Below are 23,280 nucleotides of genomic sequence, written 5' to 3' on the forward strand. Positions count from 1 at the left end.
TTATTTATTTTTATGTGTTTGAGTATTTGCATGTATGTATATGCACCATATGTGTGCCCAGTGCCCATGGATGCCAGAAGATATCCTGTAACTAGAGTTAAAGGCTAGAAACCAAACCTGGGTCCCTCTACAAGAGCAGCCAGTGATCTTATCTAGTGAGGTTTCTCTTTAGCCCTGAATTAGACAACATTTCAGAGATTGCAAAGGACACAGTAGCATAGGCCTTCCCTGTTCATAAAGTCTGTCTAAGTTACTTTTTTCTTGCTGTGAGGAATCACCATTATCAAAAGCAATTTGGAGAAGTTTATTTCAGGTCATACTCCATCACTGGTGGAACACAGAGGCAGGACTGAAGCAGAGGACATGAGGAATGCTATTTACTGGCTTGCTCAGCCTGCTTTTATTATATATGCCTGGACCACTGCTTAGAGGCAGCACCACCCCAATGGACAGAGCCCTCTCATATCAATCACTAGGAAAACGACTCCCATCTCTGCCTCCAGAACAATCTCAGAGAGGCATTTTCATCACTGTGGTTCCCTCTTCTCAGCCTAAGTTCAGTTTCTAGCAGAAAAGAGAGAAAGACTGCAGCTTGCTTTCTTTTTCTGAGGAGAGAGGGGTTAGGGTCTCACTGTGTAGTCCAGGTTGACCTTGAATCAAATTCTGAGATTATAGCTATGCCCCACCCATGCCCAACTGAGTTCTAATAAAGCAACACAATTTCTATGAATGTCATGTTTGTGAACAAATCAGAGTTAGTAACTATGAATGGCACACTATACATGTGGGTGTGCACACACTATACATGTGGGTGTGCACACACTATACATGTGGGTGTGCACACACTATACATGTGGGTGTGCACACAGTATACATGTATGTGGGTGTGCACACACTATACATGTGGGTGTGCACACACACCCGCTTTCCTGTGTTGGGTGATAGGATCTCATTCATGCAACCTACGCTGGCTTCAAACTAACAATCCAACTGTCTCAGCTTCTCAAGTGCTAGGATTATAGGTGTGTGCCACCATGGCCAGCTCTAGGTCCTTCTGTTCAAAGGTGTTTCAGCAGACCAGTGTGGTGGTGCATGCCGGTAATCCTGCTACTGTACGGCTGAGGCAGGAAGCCCCTGTGCTGACCAGGGTGAAGGAGGGCTGGGAACACACTTTTCTCCACCAATAGCAGCATTTCATTGCTGTCTGCTGTTTATGCACCTGTCTGTGTATGCACCTGTTTGAAACAGAAATGCTCGTCTCCTGGGGATAACCATGCTTAAAATAAAATAAAACTCTTAAGTTCAAAGTAAGTATAGACTAACAATAGAGTTGTTTGCTCTTTTTAGGGGGAAAAGGGAGGCAGACATAGTGCAAAACCAGAAAGTAGCATGCTGTGTTTAAAGTCCAAGATGAAAGCAGCCATCTAAGTACAAGTTAGCTGCAGACAAGTACACGCTTGAAATGGTCTTCATAAAGGCATCCTAACTAAAAGTCAGATTGCCTGCATGCAAATAAATAAATAAATGCGTGCCCCAAGACACAGAGAAATAAGAGTCAAAAACATTTAGTCTATTGAAACTTAGTTATTGACTGATTGATGGAGATAGGGTCTCACTATTTAGCCCTGGCTTGCCTAGATATCATTATGTAGACCAGGCTAGCCTTGAACCCACAGATATCTTGTTTGCCTCTGTTTCCTGAGTGCTAGGATTGAAAAGTGTGCCACCATGCCCAGCCCATCAACCAAGATTTCGTTTTAAAATTACATTTATTTATTTTGTGTGTGTGCGAGAGAGCATGAATGCTCATGCATGCATGTGCCATGACACGGTGGTGGTCAGAGGACAATTTGAGGTTCTCTCCTGTCACCATATTGGTTTGGATCAAACTTAAGTTTCTCAGGTTTAGCAGCAAGTGCCTTTACCCAATATCTACCGTGACAGCTTTATTCTATTTAGATGTAAGTGTGGTCCAAAGGCTGCCCAGAGACCTCCAAAGAAAAAACACACTACAGAATGAATTGTTATTTATTAAAGTAAAATTTTAAGACAGTCATTAAGGAGCCATAGCCAAATCTCCATACCTTTTCAAGGTTGAAACTATATTTCAATTACCAAAGAAAAAGCAAATCAGATTTCACCTCAGGAGGTCCTTCTGAAAATTTTAAAACACAAGTCTTAGCTACTGATTGTCCAAAAATAGTGGTTCATTTCCTAGGGAGCATAATCTATCAAAGTTCCCAGAGTGAACCTGGTTCCCCAGTCATCCCAACACACGCTCAGACGCACAGCTGTAGGTTGGTTTCGGATCAACATTCTTTTGAGGAAGTTTTGTGGGTGCCCTGTCAACAGGAAGGAGTGGCAAATGAGATGTGTCCCAAGGCACCTGAGCCTTCCTGCCACATGCAATTCTAAATATAATTCACACTATTCGTTCCTCATGGAGCTGTCACTCTCCCTTGTGCACCAGGAAGTTTCACTGACACAGCCAAAACACAACTAAAGCAACACGACACACACTGGTTTATAGACCCCTTCAGATCAGAAAAAGTTCACGACATCAGAACAATCCAGGATGCAATGGGATCTGAACCTACATACTGTGATGTATAATGTTTAATGAGTTTGTACTTTTAATAAAAACATAGTGCTTGTACATACGGGCTACGTGCATATGTGTGCTTGAGGGGTGGGAAGGAGTATACACATGTGTGCATGCGAAGGTCAGAGGTCAATGCTGAGTATGTCCTTCAATCACTCTGGACCTCCTGTTCGAGACAGTTCACTGATCAAGCAAGAGTAGCTGACCAGCAAGTCTTGATGTCCTCCAGACTACACTTTCTCAGCACCGAGATTCCAGGATTAAGCCATGAAACCAGCTTTCACCCCGTGCCAGGAGATCCCAATGCAAATCCTCGTATTCATACAGCAAATACATTTACTTTGCCGGCTTTTTGTGTGAGTGTTGTTTTTCTGTTTGTTTGTTTGTTTTTTCTGTTTGTTTTGCTTACTTTTTTAAAGCAGGGTTTCATGTAACCCAAGCTGGTTTGGAAGTCACCTGGATGCAGCCAACAACGATCTTGAACTCTTAGATTTACGTCTCCCAAACTCTGCCCCAAGTGCAGGGGTCTGGCTTTGTTTGTGTTTTCTTAAGAGAGTCTCACTGTATGACCCAGGCTGGTCTAGAATCATTATTCTCCTGAGTCCACCTTTGGAATTCAGAGATTACAGGCATGCACCACTGTTTCTGGGCTCATACACGTTCTTGTCAGAGGCAGGTGTGTATTTCTGAATTCAGGGCCAGCCCTGTCTCATAATAAGACCCTGTTTCAAAAACAAACAAACAAACAACAAGAAGCAGTTCTTGATGATCCTGGGGATGAAGCCCAGGGGTAGAGCACAGGCCTAGCATGTATAAGACCTCACATTTAATTCTTAGCACTAAAGAGCTTGCCAGGCACTGTGGCAAACACCTGTAACACTAACACTCTGGAGGCTGAAACAGGAGGATTGTAACTTCTAGAAGAGAGTGGACTCCACAGCAAGACTCTCCTGAAGAAGGAAGGGCAGGGAGGAAAGAGAATGAGAATAAGGAAAGATGGAGAGAGGGATGGAGGGAGGGAGGGAGAGAGACACACACAGAGAAACAGAGACAAAGAGAAACAGACGGAGAAGTAAAAATATTTGAAGCAACAACCACGATAAATGTTATTAGCCCTTGGCCCTCAGTACCACCTTCTTCCTGCTCTTGTGACTAACCAGGGCGTGCGTGTGCTGAGCACTTGTGTGCATCTGAGGCAGCTCAGGAGCAGCACTTGTGTGGACTGAATTGTCTGCTCTGTTTAGCAGCTTCACTCTGTTCATCAACTGAAACCAGCGACGGAGATGAGGCTCGGGAAACACCAGACAATTCCTCAGTAAGAACAAAGTAGGCTTTTCACATCAAAGAAAAAAGCCGACAGTACTCGTGATAAAATCTGAGTTTTCAAGTGAAAATTAGAAAAGAAGGTCGGCTGTGTCTGTAGGAGTAAACCTGCAGTTTCCTAGTACTTAGAAGGAGGTCTAAAGGCTAGGTAGGTAGCACAGTAGCAACCTAGCATAGGATACAGGAAAGCCCTCAATCCCAACACCAAAACCCCAACCCAACCCACCCCAACCCAACCCAACCCACCCCAACCCAACCCAACCCACCCCAACCCAACCCAACCCACCCCAACCCAACCCAACCCACCCCAACCCAACCCAACCCAGCAGTTTCTAATTAGATCAGTGATGGTAGTGACAAACTGAATCTTTTTCCAATGTACTATGTATTAATAACTTATAGTCTATATTTCCTACGGAAGTCAGAAAACCATGGATGTTTTTATAAAAGGCAAGATGGGCTAGTGGATGTTACTGCACTAGAGTATAACATTTTCACTGCCAGAGCTGGTGAGACGGCTCAGCAGTTAAGAGAACTTGCTGTTCTTGCAGAAGACTGGGGTTTAGTTCCCAGTATTCATACTGGACGGCTCACAAGCACCTCAGATTCCAGTCCAAAGGATCCAACACTCTCTTCTGGCCTCTCTGAGCACTGCACAAATGAGGAACACAAGAGCGCGCGCACACACACACAAATAAAAATAAGGTCAGAGTGGTGCATGCCTTTAAACCTAGCACTCCAGAGGCAAAGGCAAGCAGATCTCTGTGAGTTTGAGGTCAGCAGGTATACACAGCAAGTTTCAAGGCAGCTAGGGCCACATGCTGAGACCCTGACACAAACAAAATAAAAACCCAACAACACATAAAAAAATATTCTTTAAAATATTAATTGCTTTAGATTCAGACCTTCAGATACTTGTTCTGGGGCAGTATCAAACCAAAGCAAAAGGCCACTAAAATATTCCTCCCTTCTCCAAATGACCAATGTATGTGGTCGAATTTTCTTCATATAATTGAAACAAAAGTACAATATACTTTTAGTTTGTTCTCTTTTTTTTTGAGACAGGTCTCATATTTCAGGCTGGCCTTAAGTCATGATATAGCCAAGGCTGGCCTCTATTTCCTCATGCAGGGACTATGGGCATTTGCCATCATACCTGGCAACAATGCAATATATTTAATAAAGCAACTATAAAAATCTAGTTGTCACCAAGCAGTGGTGGCGTGCACTCCTTTAATCCTAGCACTTAAGAGGCAGAGACAGGCAGATCTTTTTAAGTTCAAGGCCAGTCAGAGATACACAAAGAAACCCTGCCTTGAAAAACCCAAAAGGGAAGTGGGGGGAGGGAGAGATTTGCAAATATGTAAAAAGAGTGCCTCTTTCATACTGATAGCATGTTGTGCTATCATGCATTGGGCTTATTATTAACTAGGAAACCTTCTGGAAAGTCTCTCTCCTCCCCCCTCCCTTTCCCCCTTCTCACTCTTGTTTTACTTCCCATATAGAGTCTTACTGTATAGCTCCAGCTGGCCTAAAAACTCATGTAGACCAGGTTGGCCTTGGAACTCATAGAGATCCATCTACCTGTGCAATTTGTTTTAATTTTAATATTATAGAAAGAGATATATAGCTGGGTGTGATGCTATATGCCTATAAACCCAACACTCAGAAGGCTGAGGCAGAAGATATGAATACAAGGCTATCCTAGGATACCAATACAAGGCTATCCTGGGATACCTAGTAAGATAAGACTGTTTCAGAACACACAGAAAAGGCTCCAGGACAGACACACACATTGCATCCAGGCGAGTCTTTATCATACTGCAAGTAACTCACAGCCGAGGTTCAATTTTCAACATCTTCAATGGGATAGACTTGCCAACATTGGAAGGACAACGATAAGGAACATCAAGTATATATTATAACACTGAGAACAATGTCATTAACATATCTATGTATAACGATATATAAGCTATCATCATAAATGATCAAAAACTAGATAATGTATAGCAATCCCCCCCACCCCTCTCTCTCTCTCTTTCTCTCTTTTAATTTTTGGAGGTCTAGAGAGATGGCTCAGCAATTAAAAGAACTTCTTGTTCTTACCAAGGATGAGTTCAGATCCTAAGCACCCACACAGAGTGAGTGACTCACAACCTCTTGCCACTCCAGCTCCAGGAGATACAACACCCTCTTCTGGCTTCTGGATATGCATATAAATGTGCACATGTGTGCTCGAGTGCATGCACAGAGACACAAAACGTAAAAAAATTTTTATATTTATTAATTGACTTATTTGTGCATGTGGGTGGATGAGTTACAGCCATAGGGTGCATGTGCAGGTCAAAGGACAATGTTTGGGAGTCCATTTTTTTTTCATCATGTGGACCCTGGGTTTGAACTCAGGCTGTCAGACTTGGATCCTAGCAGCTTTACCCACTGAGCCATCCCACTGGCCCATGGATATTTTGGTTAACCTTAAACCTGCTATGCAGCTGAAGATGACCCTAAGCGCTTGCTCATGGCTGGCAGGACTTGTTAGTACAGCTGTTTGTTCTCCACTTGGCCACGCCACGCAGCTCACCCAATTTTATGTGTGGATTTTCTGTTTACAAATCCACACATGCTTTGAATCACACAACACACTAAAATTACCTCAGATGTAAGGGGTTTATGATCTCAATTTGCTGATCGTCTTTCACAGCAAGTTTAAAAATAAGGAGGATTCTAGAAGAGCACAAATAAACATGTTTAATGAGAGTAACGCTAATCATGTGAATACCTTTCCTTTTGTTTTTGGCTTTTGAGACAGGGTTTCTCTGTGTAGCCCTGGCTGTCCTGGAACATGCTCTGTAGACCAGACTAGTCTCAAACTGCCTGTCTCTGCCTCCTGAGTGATGAGATTAAAGGTGCACATCACCACCACCAGGCCTGAATACCGTTCTTACATGTTTGGTTGTAAGTCTAGTCTTTAATGGCTGAGCCATCTCTCCAGCCCTTGAATACCATTCTTAAAACTTGATTTCAGTTTAAAGACAGTCAACTTGTTCTTAGTGTTAGTGTTCTTAACCACAGAATCTCACTAGTCTCAAAACACACTTCAGCGTATCATGTGACAAAAAACGGAGCATAACAAACACTGCTCGCTGCTCCAGGTCTAGCGCTGGAATGTGTGGAGATTGCAGGATGTTGCAGGCTGTGCTTGCTGGAGGACACAGGAAGTGTGGTTACAGAAGGGAGGCTGGGAACGGTGTAACTAGTGCCCACGTCCACAGCGTTAATATGTTGTTCTTAAACCCCTCATGTCCGAGTTTGTCTCTTCCCAGCTTGACAATGGCTAGTGAGCTTTGTAAGAGACGACTACTGTGAGAGTGTCCACACTCAGGGAGGACTGATGTGGGAGGAGACAGGTGACTGACTGCAAGTCAGCTGCCGCAACTCTAGAGACAGATTTACTTACAGATTAAAGCTCAGAAGGAGGAGGCGCCCCAGAGGCAAATTAAATACTGAAAAATAGGCTTGTTTCCTCAAGGCCCCTCTTGTATCCTCTCTCCATCCCATCGCACTGGGGTGGGCCATTCCTCACTGAGGAAGAACTCACTGCTAAGGGACAGAGACGGAGTAGTTTTAGAAGCATGGTCTGAATCTGCTGCTCTCCATATTCTAGAGCTCATAACGAGGAAGGACACGTGTTCTACAATTAATAAAGTGTACTGAAATGTGGTGCCTTTAGGGCTGCTGAGATGATTCAGCGGGTAAAAGTGCTTGCCACACAGGCCTGATCTGGTGACTGGACTTCAGTCCCGAGAACCCATGGTGGAAGGAGAGAACTGACTCCACAAGGCTGACCTACAACCTCCACATGTGCAACCTGGCACATGTGTGCCTATGTGCCTGGGTCCTCTCCCCTCCATCTCCTCCACTCCAATTACACACACACACACACACACCCATTTTTAAGTGACTTGGTTTGGACCATATAAAAAAGAAAATTAGGATGTACAAGACTTAAAAAAATGTAGAGAATAAGAAAGCATAGAATTCTGCAACATGGATTTCTAACTAGAAATTTTCAATAATTGTTACTCCTTGGAGATCCTATGATGATCATAAGAAAAGATGATCAAGTTATCCATCAGATAATGTGCTATACAATACAGCGGACACAGTTCCTCAGTTACTGATATGATTAACACATTTAATGCCTACAGCGATCCTAAGAAGTGGGTGCTGTCATCCACCCCATTTTACAGACAGGTGAAGTGACTGTTCGAAGTCTCTACGTGAGGCGCTACGCTCGAGCCTCACAAGACACAGCAGCGATTCTCACTACAACTTGACTATCCTTACCTCTGGCTTGCTGAGGCTAGATGAAACCAAGGAACCAGACCCCACGTCCAAATCCCACTGCTTCTTCCCATCATTCTCGGCATCCAGTGCAGCGATTCGTCCATCTAAAGTGCTAATGATTACCAAGGACCTGTAGATGAAAAATGAACCAAGTTAGAAAGCCATCCAAGACACCTTGCACTTATGTCACCACTGAAAGAAACTTGGTTCTATCAGTAAGAAAGTGGGGAGTCCACTGCCCCTCAACATTTACGGTTTTGCCACCCATCTCTCTCTAGAGCAGGACAATTAACTTCATTACGCCCTTTATCTGCTCAAGTCTCTGATAAAAAGCTCCCAACTCCTAGGTCTCCCTTCCTTCCACATCCTCACCACCATGAAGATGGGAACATCTCCGCTGAATCCTCTCCTCTTCCCATTCCCCACCTCCTGAGATCCATCCCTCCTTCCCCCGAACTTTCTTGTATGTGCACATATGTACATCTGTGTGGAGGCCTGAGCCACAGGGCTCTCCCTGACTCTGCCTCCCCGGGGTCTTGGATTACAGTAGTAGTGCATGACCACACCAGGTTTTTACCTGGGTCCTCATGCTTATACAGTAAACCTTTATTGGCTGAGCCCTGGCCCCTCCCTAAACATTCACTCTGATGCTTGCTTTCCCGGAACTTACTCTAAGAATACTGCTTCCCTATGGAAGAAAGGACATTCCGCTACCATTACTCTTTGACTACCAGGTTTTTATCTCTTTACTACTTCTGGCTCATTTTCTTCCACTTCTCCCTCAAAATTATTAGGACCAGACTGTCCCATCCATCACCGCTCCTAGTGGTCCTGTGCTGACCCTCACAAAGGAAACTAGCTTATTCCTGGAAGAGTTTAGCTGCTGGTGACCTTACATACTTCGCCTCAGTTCTCTGAGTTTTACTGTGTCTACCTTGCACCAGCCCCTCCTGTCAGACCCCTGACTCTATCAGGGCCACATTCAAGCATGTCACAACCACCAGCCCTTCTCCCTCCTGCTCGCTTCCTCTTCTTTGACCCCCCCAACAAACAAACCTAGGATTCAATCTGCTGTAATTCCCTCCAACTTAAAATCAGAATGAGCTAGGCCTGGTGGATAAGTCTATATTCCCAGCATCAAGAAGGCAGGGGCAGAATTCAGAGCTTAAGATCAACTTGGGCTGCACAGAAAGTCTCTGTTTCATAGCCCCCTCTCAAAGAACCCTGAAAGTCCCAATACTAAGTTAAGCAAAAACAATCAAGCAAACCAACTACTCTCTTATACCTACCCTCCAATCCCTTACTTACTTCTTGGTTTGGTTACAACCAAACTCCCACAGTACTAAGGCAGTTCTTACTGGATTCGCTACTGACTTCACAAGGACACTCAGGGCCAGTCCTATACTTTTAGAAACATACTTTTTTTTCTTTTTAACTTTTATTCTTTACGTATCCATCCCAACAACACTTTCCCCTACCCCGACTCTTGAAACATATTCTGTATGTGGTTCCTAAGATAGCATATTTCCTAATTTGTTTGTTTGTTTGCTTATGGAGGCAGGGTCTCTCTAAGTGGCCATAGAGCCCTGGTTGTCCAGGAACTGGTTACATAGACTTGGACAGTCTCAAACTCAGAGACCCACCTGCTTCTCTTTCCTGAATACTGGGACTAAAAGTATGTGTCACCACACCAGGTTATTTTCCTAATTTTTTTTTCTTTTTCTCAAGACGGGGTTTCTTTGTGTAGCCCTGGATGTCCTGAAACTCAATTTGTAGACCAGAATGGCTTTGAACTCAGAGATCCAACTGGGATTAAAAGCCTGTGCCACCACAGCCTGCCTACCCCCACCCAACAGGCAGAGACCATTGCAGAAAACCACAACCAATTAAAATGCAGAGGACAGGAGATCATGGGACCATGTGGTACCTAGTTCTAAGCACTACATCTATACTGTAACTCCTAAGGCTCAGGAATTATTTCAGAAGAAGTGGCAAGTTGCCGGGAGGTGGTGGCGCATGCCTTTAATCCTAGCACATGGGAGGCAGAGGCAGGCGGATTTCTGAGTTCAAGGCCAGCCTGGTCTACAAAGTGAGTTTCAGGACAGCCAAGGCTATACAGAGGAACCTTGTCTCAAAAAACAAAAACAAACAAACAAAAAGAAGTGGCAAGTTTGTAAGAATCTGAGGAACAGGAAGTGTGTTGTGAAATTGTGTCTCTAGAAATATCAGAGAAGCTACACCCCTGAAGTCTCATCAACAGGGCTGCCTAAACAAGACCTGCACAGGATGACAACAGTGGATATGACACACGGAAGGGGGAGAGCTCTAACGATTTCAACCCTAAAGAAAAAGCCACTAGCAACTGGGGACTGCTGAAGAGTGGGAAGAGCTCTCTCACCCCTGCATGTGACTATCCAATACGAAGGTGGTCAGCCCTGACACCCAGAACGAACTTTATATGAACTGGACAGGCTGTATTTACATATTTGGGTTGTATGTTTGTGTGTGTGTGTGGGGGGGGGGAAGTGCAGAACTGGAGGGAGAAAAGGGAACAGGGGGATGTAGTTATAAAAATTTTGAAAATGAAGAAAAATATTTCTTCACTCGTCTATGATCCTCTTTCTCAGTACCATTTTCTGGTTCCTCTTTATCTTTCCAGTCACTTAAATGGCCTCTCCCTAGGCTTAACTACTTTGGTGATCCCAGCCAGTCTCATAGCTTCAAACACACATCTGTGTTGGCAATTCCCTTTTCTTTTCTTTCTTTCTTTTTTTTTTTTTTTTCATGCAATGTCTGCAACCAAACTTATCCCTAGGTCCCAGGGCTGGGGACACAGGGCCCATGAGCAGCAGAACTTGCTGTGGCAGCCATTTGGGCCAGCTCCCATCATGAGAGGATAGGAACTGAATTTGACTTGACTGCAGAAATTCCCAATTTTTTATCTCTGGCTTTAGGCCTCTCCCCTCGACACACATGTCTGTCTTATAATGAAGTTATCTAACAGGCTTCTTGGCTAATCAAAGTTGATACATCCAAAGTCAAGACGACTCTCTGAGTCTGCCACATGTTCAAACAGAATGATGTTTCTCACTGTTAGTGTCTCTTTTGCATGGGTCATACATCCGAGATACACAGCAGAATCTATAAATTGTACACTGGATGAAAGAGTTAAACACTGGTTTCAGCTCAACTGTTCTCAATTCCTGGTTGAACACCAGGAATTCCCTGGGCTTATCTGCCAGCTTTAAAACCCTTGCACGGGGCTCCCAATGGAGGAGCTAGAGAAAGTACCCAAGGAGCTAAAGGGATCTGCAACCCTATAGGTGCAACAACATTATGAACTAACCAGTACCCCAGAGCTCTTGACTCTAGCTGCATATGTATCAAAAGATGGCCTAGTCGGCCATCACTGGAAAGAGAGGCCCATTGGACTTGCAAACTTTATATGCCCCAATACAGGGGAACGCCAGGGCAAAAAAAATGGGAATGGGTGCGTAGGGAAGTGGTGGGGAGGGTATGGGGGACTTTTGGGATAGCATTGGAAGTGGTGGGGAGGGTATGGGGGACTTTTGGGATAGCATTGGAAATGTAATTGAGGAAAATACGTAATAAAAATATTAAAAATTGGGGGCTGGAGAGATGGCTCAGCGGTTAAGAGCACTGGCTGCTCTTCCAGAGGTCCTGAGTTCAATTCCCAGCAACCACATGATGGCTGACAACCATCTGTAATGGGATCTGACACCCTCTTCTGGTGTCTCTGAAGTCAGTAACAGTATACTTAGATAAAAAACAGCAACAACAACAACAAAAAATATTAAAAATTAAAAAAAAAACAATAGGATTACAATAAAACAGAGCTATATGATTTCTGGACATATACCCTGAGAGTGAAACTACCATAGAGAAAACTGAACATGCACATTAAGTTCTCCATAATTTACAACAGCAAAGAAATTATGTTCATTACCAGATAATAAAAGTATGGTATCAATACACAGCAAAAAAAAAAAAAAAAAAAAAAAAAAAAAAACCTTGCATGGGTGTGGTGGGCTCAGCTGTAAAGATGCTTATGATCTGCCCAACACCCTGAGTTTGATTTTATGGTTATGGGGAGAGTTAACTCCTGAAGGTTGCCACTGATCTTCAAACGTGGGTGCTCAAGCACACAGTGCAGAAGCACATACACACAAAACAAACAAACAAACAAACAAACAGATAAAAGCTTTAAATCTTTTAAAAAGGCCATGCCAATTCCAAATATATGTAACTACGTTCCTGGTTTGTGTGGTTTGTGCATTTGTATTGATATACAATATGCACAAAGCAAAGCTATGAGTTGGTCAGGGGACTAAGTTAACATAACCCTATCTGAAGTCTCTCGCAGTACAATCTGTAAGGTATCTTGGCACACCCATGGTCCCAGCACTCAGAAGACAGAGCGATCTCCAGAAAACCAGCCTGGGCAACATACCAAGTTTTAAGGCCAGCCTGGGCTACATAGTAAAAATCCTGTCTTTAAAAACCCAAAAATACATAAGATAAGTGTAATTGCCAAATTATGTGTTAATTTTCTTATTTTAAACTTTGAAGTCCTAAGTCTTTAATTTGTGAAAATAAAGATCTTGCCACATAACTTCAGATGACAACCCACAGAAAAGGACCAGTCTAGTTCCTTTTAAACTTTCTACCTATTGTCCAAGCTGGTCTAGAACTACTAAGGTCAAGAGAGCCTCACCCCAGCCTCATGGGTGCTCTGTGAGTGTTACAAAACCAAGCCAAACCAAACCGTATCAAACGTTCTGTGTTATAGGCTGGGGTGTGTGACAAGGTGGCTGTCACATACTAGGAGTGCTCACTTTGGCTCCTTCCTCATGCTACAGCTGGAATTAAGATGCATCACTGGGACAGTGTAGACATGAGGGTCTGTAGATCACCCAATTATAGTCACGAGATGCATGCTCGCTGCCCCTGACTGTGAAAGCAGCAAGCAAGCAGCCAGACTCTGCTACAAGCCAAGTGCAGGGATAACAAGGGGACAGAGGTGACACAGGCATGGGACAGAGGGAGGAAAAGAGGGAGAAGAGAAAGGCATTTATCTTCCCATGAATGCACTACTTCAAACATGATGAAAACCCTTAACTTATTCAAGAATGAAAGAATTCGCAGGTAGCGCCTGGGAGTCAGACCCAGTACAGATCTCCATGGCTCTGCCTTTATTCTCCTCAGTTTCACCCAGCTTGAGCTTTTATAATTTTTATTTATATATTTATTTTGCATGTATATGTGTCCCCTGTGCACGTCTGAAGGTGACATCTGGTGTCTTCCTTGGTTGCTCTCCATTTTATTTAAAAACTTTTTTTGAAAAAAAAAAAAAACCAAAAAAACAAAATTTATTTTTAGCTGGGCTTAGTGGTGCATGCCTTTAATCCTAGCACTTGGGAAGCAGGCAGACCTCGGTTGAGTTTGAGGCCAGCCAAGGCTACAGAGAGACCCAGATTCCTGCTCCCTACCCTTTGTCCCACAAAAAGACTTATTTTTATTTATGTGTAGTATGTGTGTCTGTTTGTTTTGTATGTGTAGGTTATATGTTTGTGGCGCTTGTGGAGGCCAGGAGAAGTTGGTGTAACCCCTGGACCTGAAGTTAACAGGCAATTGTGAGCTGCCTGTTATTTCATCCAGATCAATATAACCCAAACTGACCACTAAGCTCAGATGTGCCAAATGGCTTGCAACAGAGGCGGCAAAGAAATCATGACTCCTTAGAACATGATCTGGATCCACTTCTGAAAGCGCTGCTGCTGCTGCTTCTTCTTCTTCCTTTTTTTTTTTTTTTTTTTTTTTTTTGGTTTTTCAAGACAGGGCTTCTCTGTGTAGCCCTGGCTGTTCTGGAACTCACTCTGTAGACCAGGCTGGCCTTCAACTCAGAAATTCGCCCGCCTCTGTCTCCCAAGTGCTGGGACTAAAGGCATGCGCCACCACCACCTGCTTTGCAACTTCTTCAGTATAGCAGAGCATGTTTGGGATTCCCAGTGAGCACTGTCCCAGATCTCCCCAGCTACCTCCAGGAAGGGTTTCACAGTGTTCCATCCCCCTTATCAAGGGTCCCACAGAGGTCCCTGCTTCCTGGAGAACCAGTTTTGTACACTCTCATCTGTCATTCCCACAGCCTTCATCTCTTCCTAGCAAGTACTTTCTGTTTGTACTGCATGCTCTTCCTGGAAAACCAAAGCCTACAGTTTTCTCTCCAAACAAACCTTCATGGTACCTATGGTTTGCCATCCCTTTTACCATAGCTCAGCAGTAGGTTCCACCCCTTATCAGGCATTCAGAAAGCCAAACCTCTTCTTACCCAATGTCTTCCTCCCACTTCTCTCCTCACAATGAAACACTTTGCAATCATACATGTAACGCAGATATCACCACCTGCTTTCTCACCCTCTTGAGACATTAAAATCACAGCTATGAACTCTTTTTTTTATTTTTTTAATATTTATTTATTATTATATATAAATACACTGTAGCTGACTTCAGACACGCTAGAAGAGGGCATCAGATCTCATTATGGGTGGTTGTGAGCCACCATGTGGTTGCTGGGATTTGAACTCAGGACCTTCAGAAGATCAGTCAGTGCTCTTACCTGCTGAGCCATCTCGCCAGCCCTGCTATGAACTCTTGATTCTATTTCCGAAGCTGCCTTTACATTTGTTTCTGCCCTGGCCCTAGAACAGACTCGTTGTTCATCAAAACATCTCAAAAGCCTCTCTTGAGGTATCTTCTGGCCCTGGACCATTTCTTTGCTTTTCTGAGGAGCTTGCTTCCTGACGAGAGCTCTGATGAACTTCTCTGCTGTGCCAACTGCTTTGCAGTTTGGCTCCTGTGTACTTTCTTCTGCCAAGCTTGAATCCCCTCTCCTCACACCTCTCCCAATCCATGACAACAGGCACACCCCCCCCCAGGGGTTTCCAGCCTTTCAACAAGGTTCCTTTGTTCATTCAATTTTCACTCTGTCTGCAAATATTTCATTTGCTAAGTGCTTAAGACTATTTTTTTTTTTAATATTTATTTTGTTTGGGCCTATGTGTGCCAAGATCTTAACTGTAGAGGTCAGAAGTTAATTTACACAAGTTGGTTCTCTCCTTTCACCAAGTGGGTTCTAGGAATAGAGATCATGTAGTCAGGGTTGGTGGCAAGCCCCTTCACTGCTGACCCATCTTGGTAGCCTGCATTGTTCCCAGCTTTAAGAAAATAATTAAAGGGCTGGAGAGATGGCTCAGTGGTTAAGAGCACTGACTGCTCTTCTGAAGGCCCTAAGTTCAAATCCCGGCAACCACAGAGTGGGTTCACAACCATCGGTAATGAGATCTGATGGCCTCTTCCAGGGTGTGTGAAAACAGTTTCAGTGTACTACATATGATAAATAAATAGATAAATCTTAAAAAAAAAAAAAGAAAGAAAATAATTAAAACTAATCTAAATATTAAGGGTTTCTAGAAAGCAATAACTATAGTTACTTTCTAAGCTTTGACATAATTTGAGTTCAAAGCAAAGAAATTCACCCTTTTGTGTCTATCTTGTCTGTTTTATAGCCTCTGTATATGGCAGAGGATGGCCCTAAATGCCTGGTCCTTCTGCCTCTGAGTGCTGGGATTATAGGTACATATACTATATCTGGCTTGGCTTCTTAATTAGTGTTTTATTAAATGTCTCATTCCATTACATTATTTAAAAATTCTATAGCCCATAGATTCCCACCAGATCTCAAAGATCACTATGCAGATCCATAGTGATCTGGGAGCTCAGGCTTAGAAATCTTGTTAAATTCACTGTAAACCCACACTGTGCCCTTGCTTGTGTGATTCTGTTGCCTATTGTGCCCGAGAGAACTGCTTTTTTAAATTAAAATTTTTATTAATGTGTGTGTGTGTGTGTGTGTGTGTGAGAGAGAGAGAGAGAGAGAGAGAGAGAGAGAGAGAGAGAGAGGATACACATGCATGTGCATATGGCTATCACAAGACAACTTTGGGAATCAGCTCTTTCCTTCCACCTTATTTTTGGGACAGGATCTCCCTTGTTTCTTCAAGACACTGCATTCCAGGCTAGCTGACCTACAAGTATCTGGGTAACTCTCCTGTCTCCCATCCCATCTCGATGTAAGAATGCAAGGATTTCATATGTGCCACCTCATCTGGATTCCAGAGATCAAGTATAATCGTCAGGCTCTGTGGCAAGGCATCTTACCTACTGAACCATTTCTCTGGCCTTTGACATTTCTTTGACAGAAATATTCTATTTTATTCTGCCTGCATGAATGTGTGTGCACCACATAAACATGCCTGGTGCCCCTGGAGGTCAGAAGAGGGCTTCAGATCACCTGGAACTAGAGCTATGGATGGTTGTGAGCCACCATTTAGGTGCTGGGAACCAAACCTGGGAGTTCTGCAAGAACAGCAAGTGTTCTCAACCACTGAGACTCTTACCCTGACACTTATTTAATTTAAGGACTTAATTATATGACAGTGACACTCTCAATCTCTTTGCCTTCATGCCATTATAAGGATGCCTGACTATCTCCATAATCTAGTTAATTCAAGTAAACAGAGTTTTTTTCTGCTAGACCCTGAGCTTCTCTCTACTCTCAGTACCTAGCCTTGTAAAATAAAGAAATGTTTATTACACAAAGTAAATACATGATGTAAAGGCATTGTCCACATCATACAGGCAGGGAGGCTGAGGAAGATGCAAAGAAATGGAACTTGTCTCGGTAAGCACAGGGCAGGCTTCTCAACCCTATTAGTCTATCAACTCTAAATCTGCCTATTATTCTACTATAATATGCAGCCTTTTTTCTTCCAGAAATGTCATCAAGGTGTCATTTATCTTGTAACCACTTTGATTACGCCCTCAATTTAACAGAAATGACCCGAGGCCAAATGAATGCACAGATTGCCTCGGCTCTGATTGAATTTTAAAGAAGCCCTGGCTCTGATTAAGTTGCTCAGAATATCTACCCACAGACCGTTAGGTTTGCTGGATTCTGGTAGATGCTAAACTCCTTCAAAGGAGTCTTATCTCCTGTGAACAGTCTAACAGGTGACGGAGGGCATTATCTGGATTGAATAATTACAGATTAACAACTGCTTAGTTTAATATTTTCTATTTATTTCCTTCTAGTAAGCATACTTCACAAACATGAGAATGTGATTTGATATATATGTTTTGGGGCCAAGAATTTTCTACCAAAACACACTTTCAATAGAGGAAGTGTGTGTTCTCATAAACAAACAAACAAACAAACAAACAACTAGTGCTGTCTGGCTTTGACTTCCTGGTCCTCATCTACTAAAGAAGCTATCTATCCAAGCTTCCTGTATTTAAGCATATCCTAAGAACAGCCAGGCCTCAAATGAAAACAAATGTAATGCCTAACGCTGTCAACTTCACTCAATTGCTTGGGGATATCAGCTAGACCTTGAAGAAGCTTAAGCAAATTTACAGGAAACAAGAGTAACAGAGAGTCCTTTTAAAGATGGACACATTTTCCAAACAATGGTGGCAGATGCCTATAATCCTGCCAATAGGGAATCTGGAGGCTCAAGAGCAAAAGGCCCAGTATTAGATGGTGGAAGCCAGAAGATCATGAGTTCATGGCCAACCTGGGCTACTTGAAGAAAATAAAAAGATATTTCCATATTATACAATAAAACAATTTACTCAAAAGTTTTACTCACAAATAGAACAGGATAGTTTAAAACTACATATTTACTCCTGTAACTTACAAGTTCTCTACCATTTGTTACTGTAGTCTTCTGTAGGTTTTCTTTCTTTGTTTGCTTGGTGTTTTGGATTCACCTTTGGGCCTCTTTTACGCTACCAATGGTCCCCCAAAACGTTTTAAAACAATTTGTATAGATAGGTTCATATAATATATATGTATACCGCTTTCATTAAAAAAAAGAAAGAAAGGAAAAGATAAAAACAGGTGGAGATGCCAGGTATCGAGGAGCCATGTTCTAATGACTGCTCACAGCAACTGACAGACAGGTCCCTTTGGTAAAACGAACACACAGAGCTGAGGTCAGATAAAGGACAGCCTAGTCACTGTCACAGATATTCAGTCTAGGCATCAGTCAAGTCGAAGGAAACTACAGAGAGGAAAGACAGTCCATTTACTGGCCCCAAGTAAGTTTAGCTTGGCAGTAACTTGTTTGCAAAGTTACATTTAAGTTCTTCTTTAAATCACGTTTTTGGTTAACCTCCAGGGTCCACAGTGGGAAGAGTGAACCCTGACAGGCCTGCATGGCTAACAATGCTCTCTTTCAACACAGTATTTGGAGATGCTATATTATATAAAGGCCCAGTGGGGTTTAAGACAACAAACAAAAGATTATGAATTTGAACATCTGAGGAAACCAGCTTTCTGCACCTTTGGTTCCTATCAGCTCAGTCTGGGAAAAGACAAATGAAAGAGAAATAAAGAGGAATTAAATCATCTTATATTTGCAAAAAAATGTTTAATGTTATTTCAAGCCAAAAACTTCTGTCAGCAGGTGCACAGTGTATCAAGATACCAGGAAATGTCAACTTTAGTAATTCTTTTGTTAGGAAGTATAGAGACCGAGCAAGGAAAAAGGAAATACACTTTGCAATGAGTGTGACAAGCAAGACTAAATTAGTTCTTTATAACTTCAACATGTCTTCAGTGTGAAGATAAACGATCCACTGCAGAAACCCCAGGTAACACTTCCCTGGGCCCAACCCACTTCAGGAAGCAAACAACATTTTGCAGGCCAAACTCACTGCAGGAAGCAAGTAACAGCATTGCAGGCCTAACCTACTGCAGGAACCCTGAGTAACACTTGGCAATTTGTTAACAGGTGTTGGAAGTAGAGTTGGTAACACAACAGTATCCATTTTAGTTAAGTGTGTGACTGAGGCTTTCTTCCTAATTTTCTCAGTGGGGGGTGGGGTGGGGAAATACCATTTACCAGTCTAAAGTTTAGAAGAAAACTTTCTGAGACTGCTACTAGGAAAACAAGTTTACATTTTTGGAAAAGGGGTGTTTATCCAGCCAGTCACATGCCTGAGACACAGTGAACATGCAGGCACCAGGTAAGGTGGATGAAAGCCAATCACAAGAGAGAATTGAATCTCCTATCTTGCTAAGGCTAAGCATCAAAAGACTTGGCACAAAAATGCAGCCACCCCTCACCCCCTTCTGCAAGCTTCATAGTTCTTCACAGCTGTTTGTAATCAACGCTTGGTTAACTCAGCTCTGCCCCTCTAGCCCTCCCCTTGAAACAAACAGGATATTGTTCTATTATTATGGAACTAATATTTTCAGATTTTTGGCTTGTGAAGAGCACTCGGGTAAAACGCTGACTACTTAGCTCCTGTGGATCCGCTTCCCCATGGCTTCTCACTCATTCACAGTCTACGGACTCCACACTACAGGGATCACACACTCTCTCCTCCCAACACACCTCCTCTATTTTCACTTGTGTCTGAGCAGGAGGAAAGTGGTCCTCCTGATTGACAAGCAGATCCTTTGCTGCCCTTTGTAACTCAGATCTCACAGCAAGCCTCCTACCTCCCAGAGCTTCTCTGTGTGTATCTTATCCTTCCTTCCTTTCATTTCCAACCTGTCCATACAGGCTCCCTCCTGGTAAACTACCAGAGAGGAAAGACTGGAGTGATCCTCAGAAAGACGGTAATCCTTACCCTTTGCAACTTACTTCCTTGGTTCAATGAAACTGTTAACTGTGCTCATCACCAAAAATTTCCAGACTCTGCCCTGTACTCCAACCTAGTCAGCTATGTTGCTGCTTTCTGTAAGATTTCCTGGGGCTTTCTTGTGGCCACCTTCTCTGCTTTATAACTGTAGCTATCTGTCTGCCTTCCCTTTAGCTGAAGTCTTTCATGTCCATCTTCCTGGCAAGCATCAATCTGGATGAGCTACACTTATGAGGCATCAGGACCAACATCCCTTACCTTTTCTTCCCAGATTCTCTAAACCTCTTGATGTTCCTGTTTGCTATCATTTTCTGGCCACCAACTCTTGATCTTTATACAGCTGTATCAAGAGATGAGAACTTGCTAGGAACTAAGATTTTGCTTCAACTATCTCTCATATTAGTCCCATTAATGGAATATACTACTAGTATCTTTACCTTGTTTCAGTAAACCTTGTAGCTAGAGAAATAGACCTGACCATTCAAGGTTAAGAATTCTCAGACTAATGTGTATATAAATCGCACAGTGATCTATTACAAGGCAGGTGCTTGGTAGGTTGGGAGGTACTTGACTCTGGAGGTCTAACGTGCTTCCAAGTGATAATGCTGTTAGGCTAGGAATACACACACACACACACACACACACACACGCACCCCAAAATGGTCTCAATATAATTGCTAACCCTCATTCTTCTTGCTGTCTTAAGTCCACCATCTATCAGAATTCTACCCATTTTTAAGAACCAAATCATTCTGTCACAGCCATTTCTTATCTATAAACCTACCTCATCCCTTGCCTTACACAGCATACACCAGCAAACTGTGCATCACCCACGACAGTTCCTTTGTACTGCTTTCTACTGTTCATTTGAACCGCCCTACAGTTAGGACCTTCTGCTTCATCCTGATTGCTGGACTGCGTATTCCTTCCAAGAGCAGAGGCTTCCTGCTCTACCTCCATAACCCCAGGGATAACCCCAGTGAACCTTGGGTTCTGCTCAGCTTTAGAAAGTCCCTGCTGCTGAAGGTGTGTGTTCTAAGGAAAACAGAATAGTTCTCTCTACTTCGTGTAATTTACTCTACACAGCTGTTTCACTCATCTAGGAAGAGTTCATACATTTGCAAATAGATGAAATCATATTCTTTATTACTTAAACATTCTTAAATATAACTATTCAAATGGTGTATGGAGAATTTTATGGCTTGCCCTGTTTAATTCTGGTAATCACTGGGTACCTAGATCAAGGTTCTGATACTTTTTATAATCTATAACTACTATGGTACAAACTTAGAAATGTTCTAATTTAGATGCAGCTCTTAATTTACCTAATGCTCTTTTAGCATTCTTTCTATTAAATAGTGCCACTTTCTCCTCACATGCTATCTGAAAAATACTTTATTAAAGTATTTTACATTCCGTGCAGACTTTGAAAATTGCTTTAAAACTCCTCTTGAATTTGTATGTTTATAAGGCTAAGAAATCCAACTGAAATAAACTATGCTAACCCCCTTTAAATATCACAAAGCTGCTAGGATAAAAGAACCCAACCACACTCCTTAAACTTTAAACTCTAAGTATGTTCGGAAGCTCTCGAGAGTGCTTGTTCAACACGCAGATTCCAGGTTCTTACCCAGAAAAGGTCTGGTTTAGTAAAACCGGGGCGGAGCCTAGAAAACTGTCCATTTAACCAGCATCCCCCTGGTAATTCTGATGCAGGTGTTCCCGCAGATCTCAATTAGAGAAACAGAAAATCAAAACCCTCGACCAGGAGCCACAACAGACTTGTATTTGAAGGATAAATGTAGGCATCTCTTTTGAAAGTCGTTTTACCTGTCGCAACAGAATCAGGACAGAACGAGTCAAGTATTTGGGAGTGGGAGTGTAAAGTGCATATGGTTAAAGCCCGAAAACAATGAAAGCGGGGAAGTGACTTTCTTCCCTAAGCCGGGTGTTGCATTCTCCAGGCATCCCTCATCCTCCTTTGAAGATGCTGTTGCCCTCCCACAGCCAGGACCAGGCAGGCGCTCAGAGTGGGGCAGGAAGGTGTCGCGGCTCTCTGCTTTGTCCGCAGTCACTCGCATCCCTGAGAGGTGCCCCGACCCTAGTTCCCAACCTCTCACCTGCCGCGAGGCCGCAGTTCCACGTCGTCATCGGGCTCCGTCGCGCGTGACTCCTGTTCGCCAGCGGCAGCCGGCAATGCCTCGGCGTCCTCCACGGTCACTTCGGCCGTTGCCACCGCAGGCACCCGCGCGGCCGAAGTCGGGGCGGCCGCTGCCCCTAAGCCAAACACTGTATCCGACGCGGGAGCAAGCAAACTGCGGGCGGGCGCGACCGCCGAGATCTCCGCCGCGCAGCCCAGCAGCAGGAACAGAAGCAGCAGCGGCGCGCGCGGCCCGGGCCGGGTGGCGCGCTCCATCAGCGGCCCGCCCCACACGCAGGCATGGAGACCCTGCCGTCGGCGCCCGCCCGTCTCGCCGCTCGGAGCCTCGGAGCACTGCGAGCGCGCGCCGCGGACCCCGCCGCCTCTCGACTTCGCGCCGCAGCAGCAGAGCTGCCCGGCCACGTCTCAGCCACTGCCACCTGAGTGACAGCCTTGTGCAGACATCGCCCATTGAGCGAGAGTTCCGTGCGTCTGCTCTGCGATTGGTTGCGCGCCTTGCCACTCCGAGCCAGGCAGACGCGTTCCTTGTTGTCAACATTATACCTACCAATCAAATTGTAGTTTTCCCTGTGGCAGTCCGGCCCTTTTCCGGGAACGACAGCCAATGAGAAATGCCCCTCCCCAGAGTCTTCTTAGGCGATTGGTGAATCATTCCAGTTCCCTAATGCCATCTCTGGAACGGATTGGTCCATTCCCCGATTGGCTTCGCCCCTCAAAGTGAGGCGCTGGGAAAAGCTTGGAGATTATTGGTGGAAGTGGATGCTCCTCAAAGGCCTGAGCTAACTGTTTCTTGATTGGTTGGAAGCGGCACTTAGTACGTGGCCGATTCTGAGTGTGAAGAGGACCGTCCCCTGTGAAAGGAAGAAGAGTGGAAAGGAGTCCCGGGTGGCCGGGAGGTGGCTGATCTTAAAGGGATAGATGCTTTTGCTATTCCCAAGCCGAATTTATTTGGAAAGAAGGGATGAGGGTTGGGGGAAAGTGACTGCACAGGTCATGTGTCCTTAGAAGTTCATGAGTTGCCCAATTTGTGGCTAGGAAGGTATTAAGAATTACAATTACAGCTTTGATAGAGATGACAGTGATCTGTAGAACAGATAACCTAGAGCGCCCGGAA

General features: G+C 43.8%; 1 protein-coding gene and 1 non-coding gene across 3 annotated transcripts in view; both read right to left on the minus strand.

The window, feature by feature from the left end:
* Eif2ak3 (eukaryotic translation initiation factor 2 alpha kinase 3) overlaps positions 1 to 22,628 on the minus strand; it is a 59,583-nt gene extending 36,955 nt beyond the window's left edge. For both annotated transcript variants that reach the window (XM_021164678.3, XM_021164677.3), the window contains exons 1-2: positions 22,126 to 22,628; positions 8,276 to 8,405 (exon numbers count right to left, since the gene is read on the minus strand). In XM_021164678.3, coding sequence (XP_021020337.2) covers positions 8,276 to 8,405; positions 22,126 to 22,421 — 426 coding nt within the window. In that variant the 5' untranslated portion in view covers positions 22,422 to 22,628. The remainder of the gene's footprint in view (positions 1 to 8,275; positions 8,406 to 22,125) is intronic.
* On the minus strand, positions 11,063 to 11,198 carry LOC115031372 (small nucleolar RNA SNORA5). The gene has a single exon (XR_003837013.1). It is a non-coding gene; the product is annotated as a small nucleolar RNA SNORA5 (small nucleolar RNA).
* Positions 22,629 to 23,280: the final 652 nt, after the last annotated feature.

The sequence above is a fragment of the Mus caroli genome, unplaced genomic scaffold (assembly GCF_978045245.1).
Source record: "Mus caroli unplaced genomic scaffold, Mus_caroli_1 scaffold_7, whole genome shotgun sequence".
NCBI classification, from domain to species: Eukaryota; Metazoa; Chordata; class Mammalia; order Rodentia; family Muridae; genus Mus; species Mus caroli.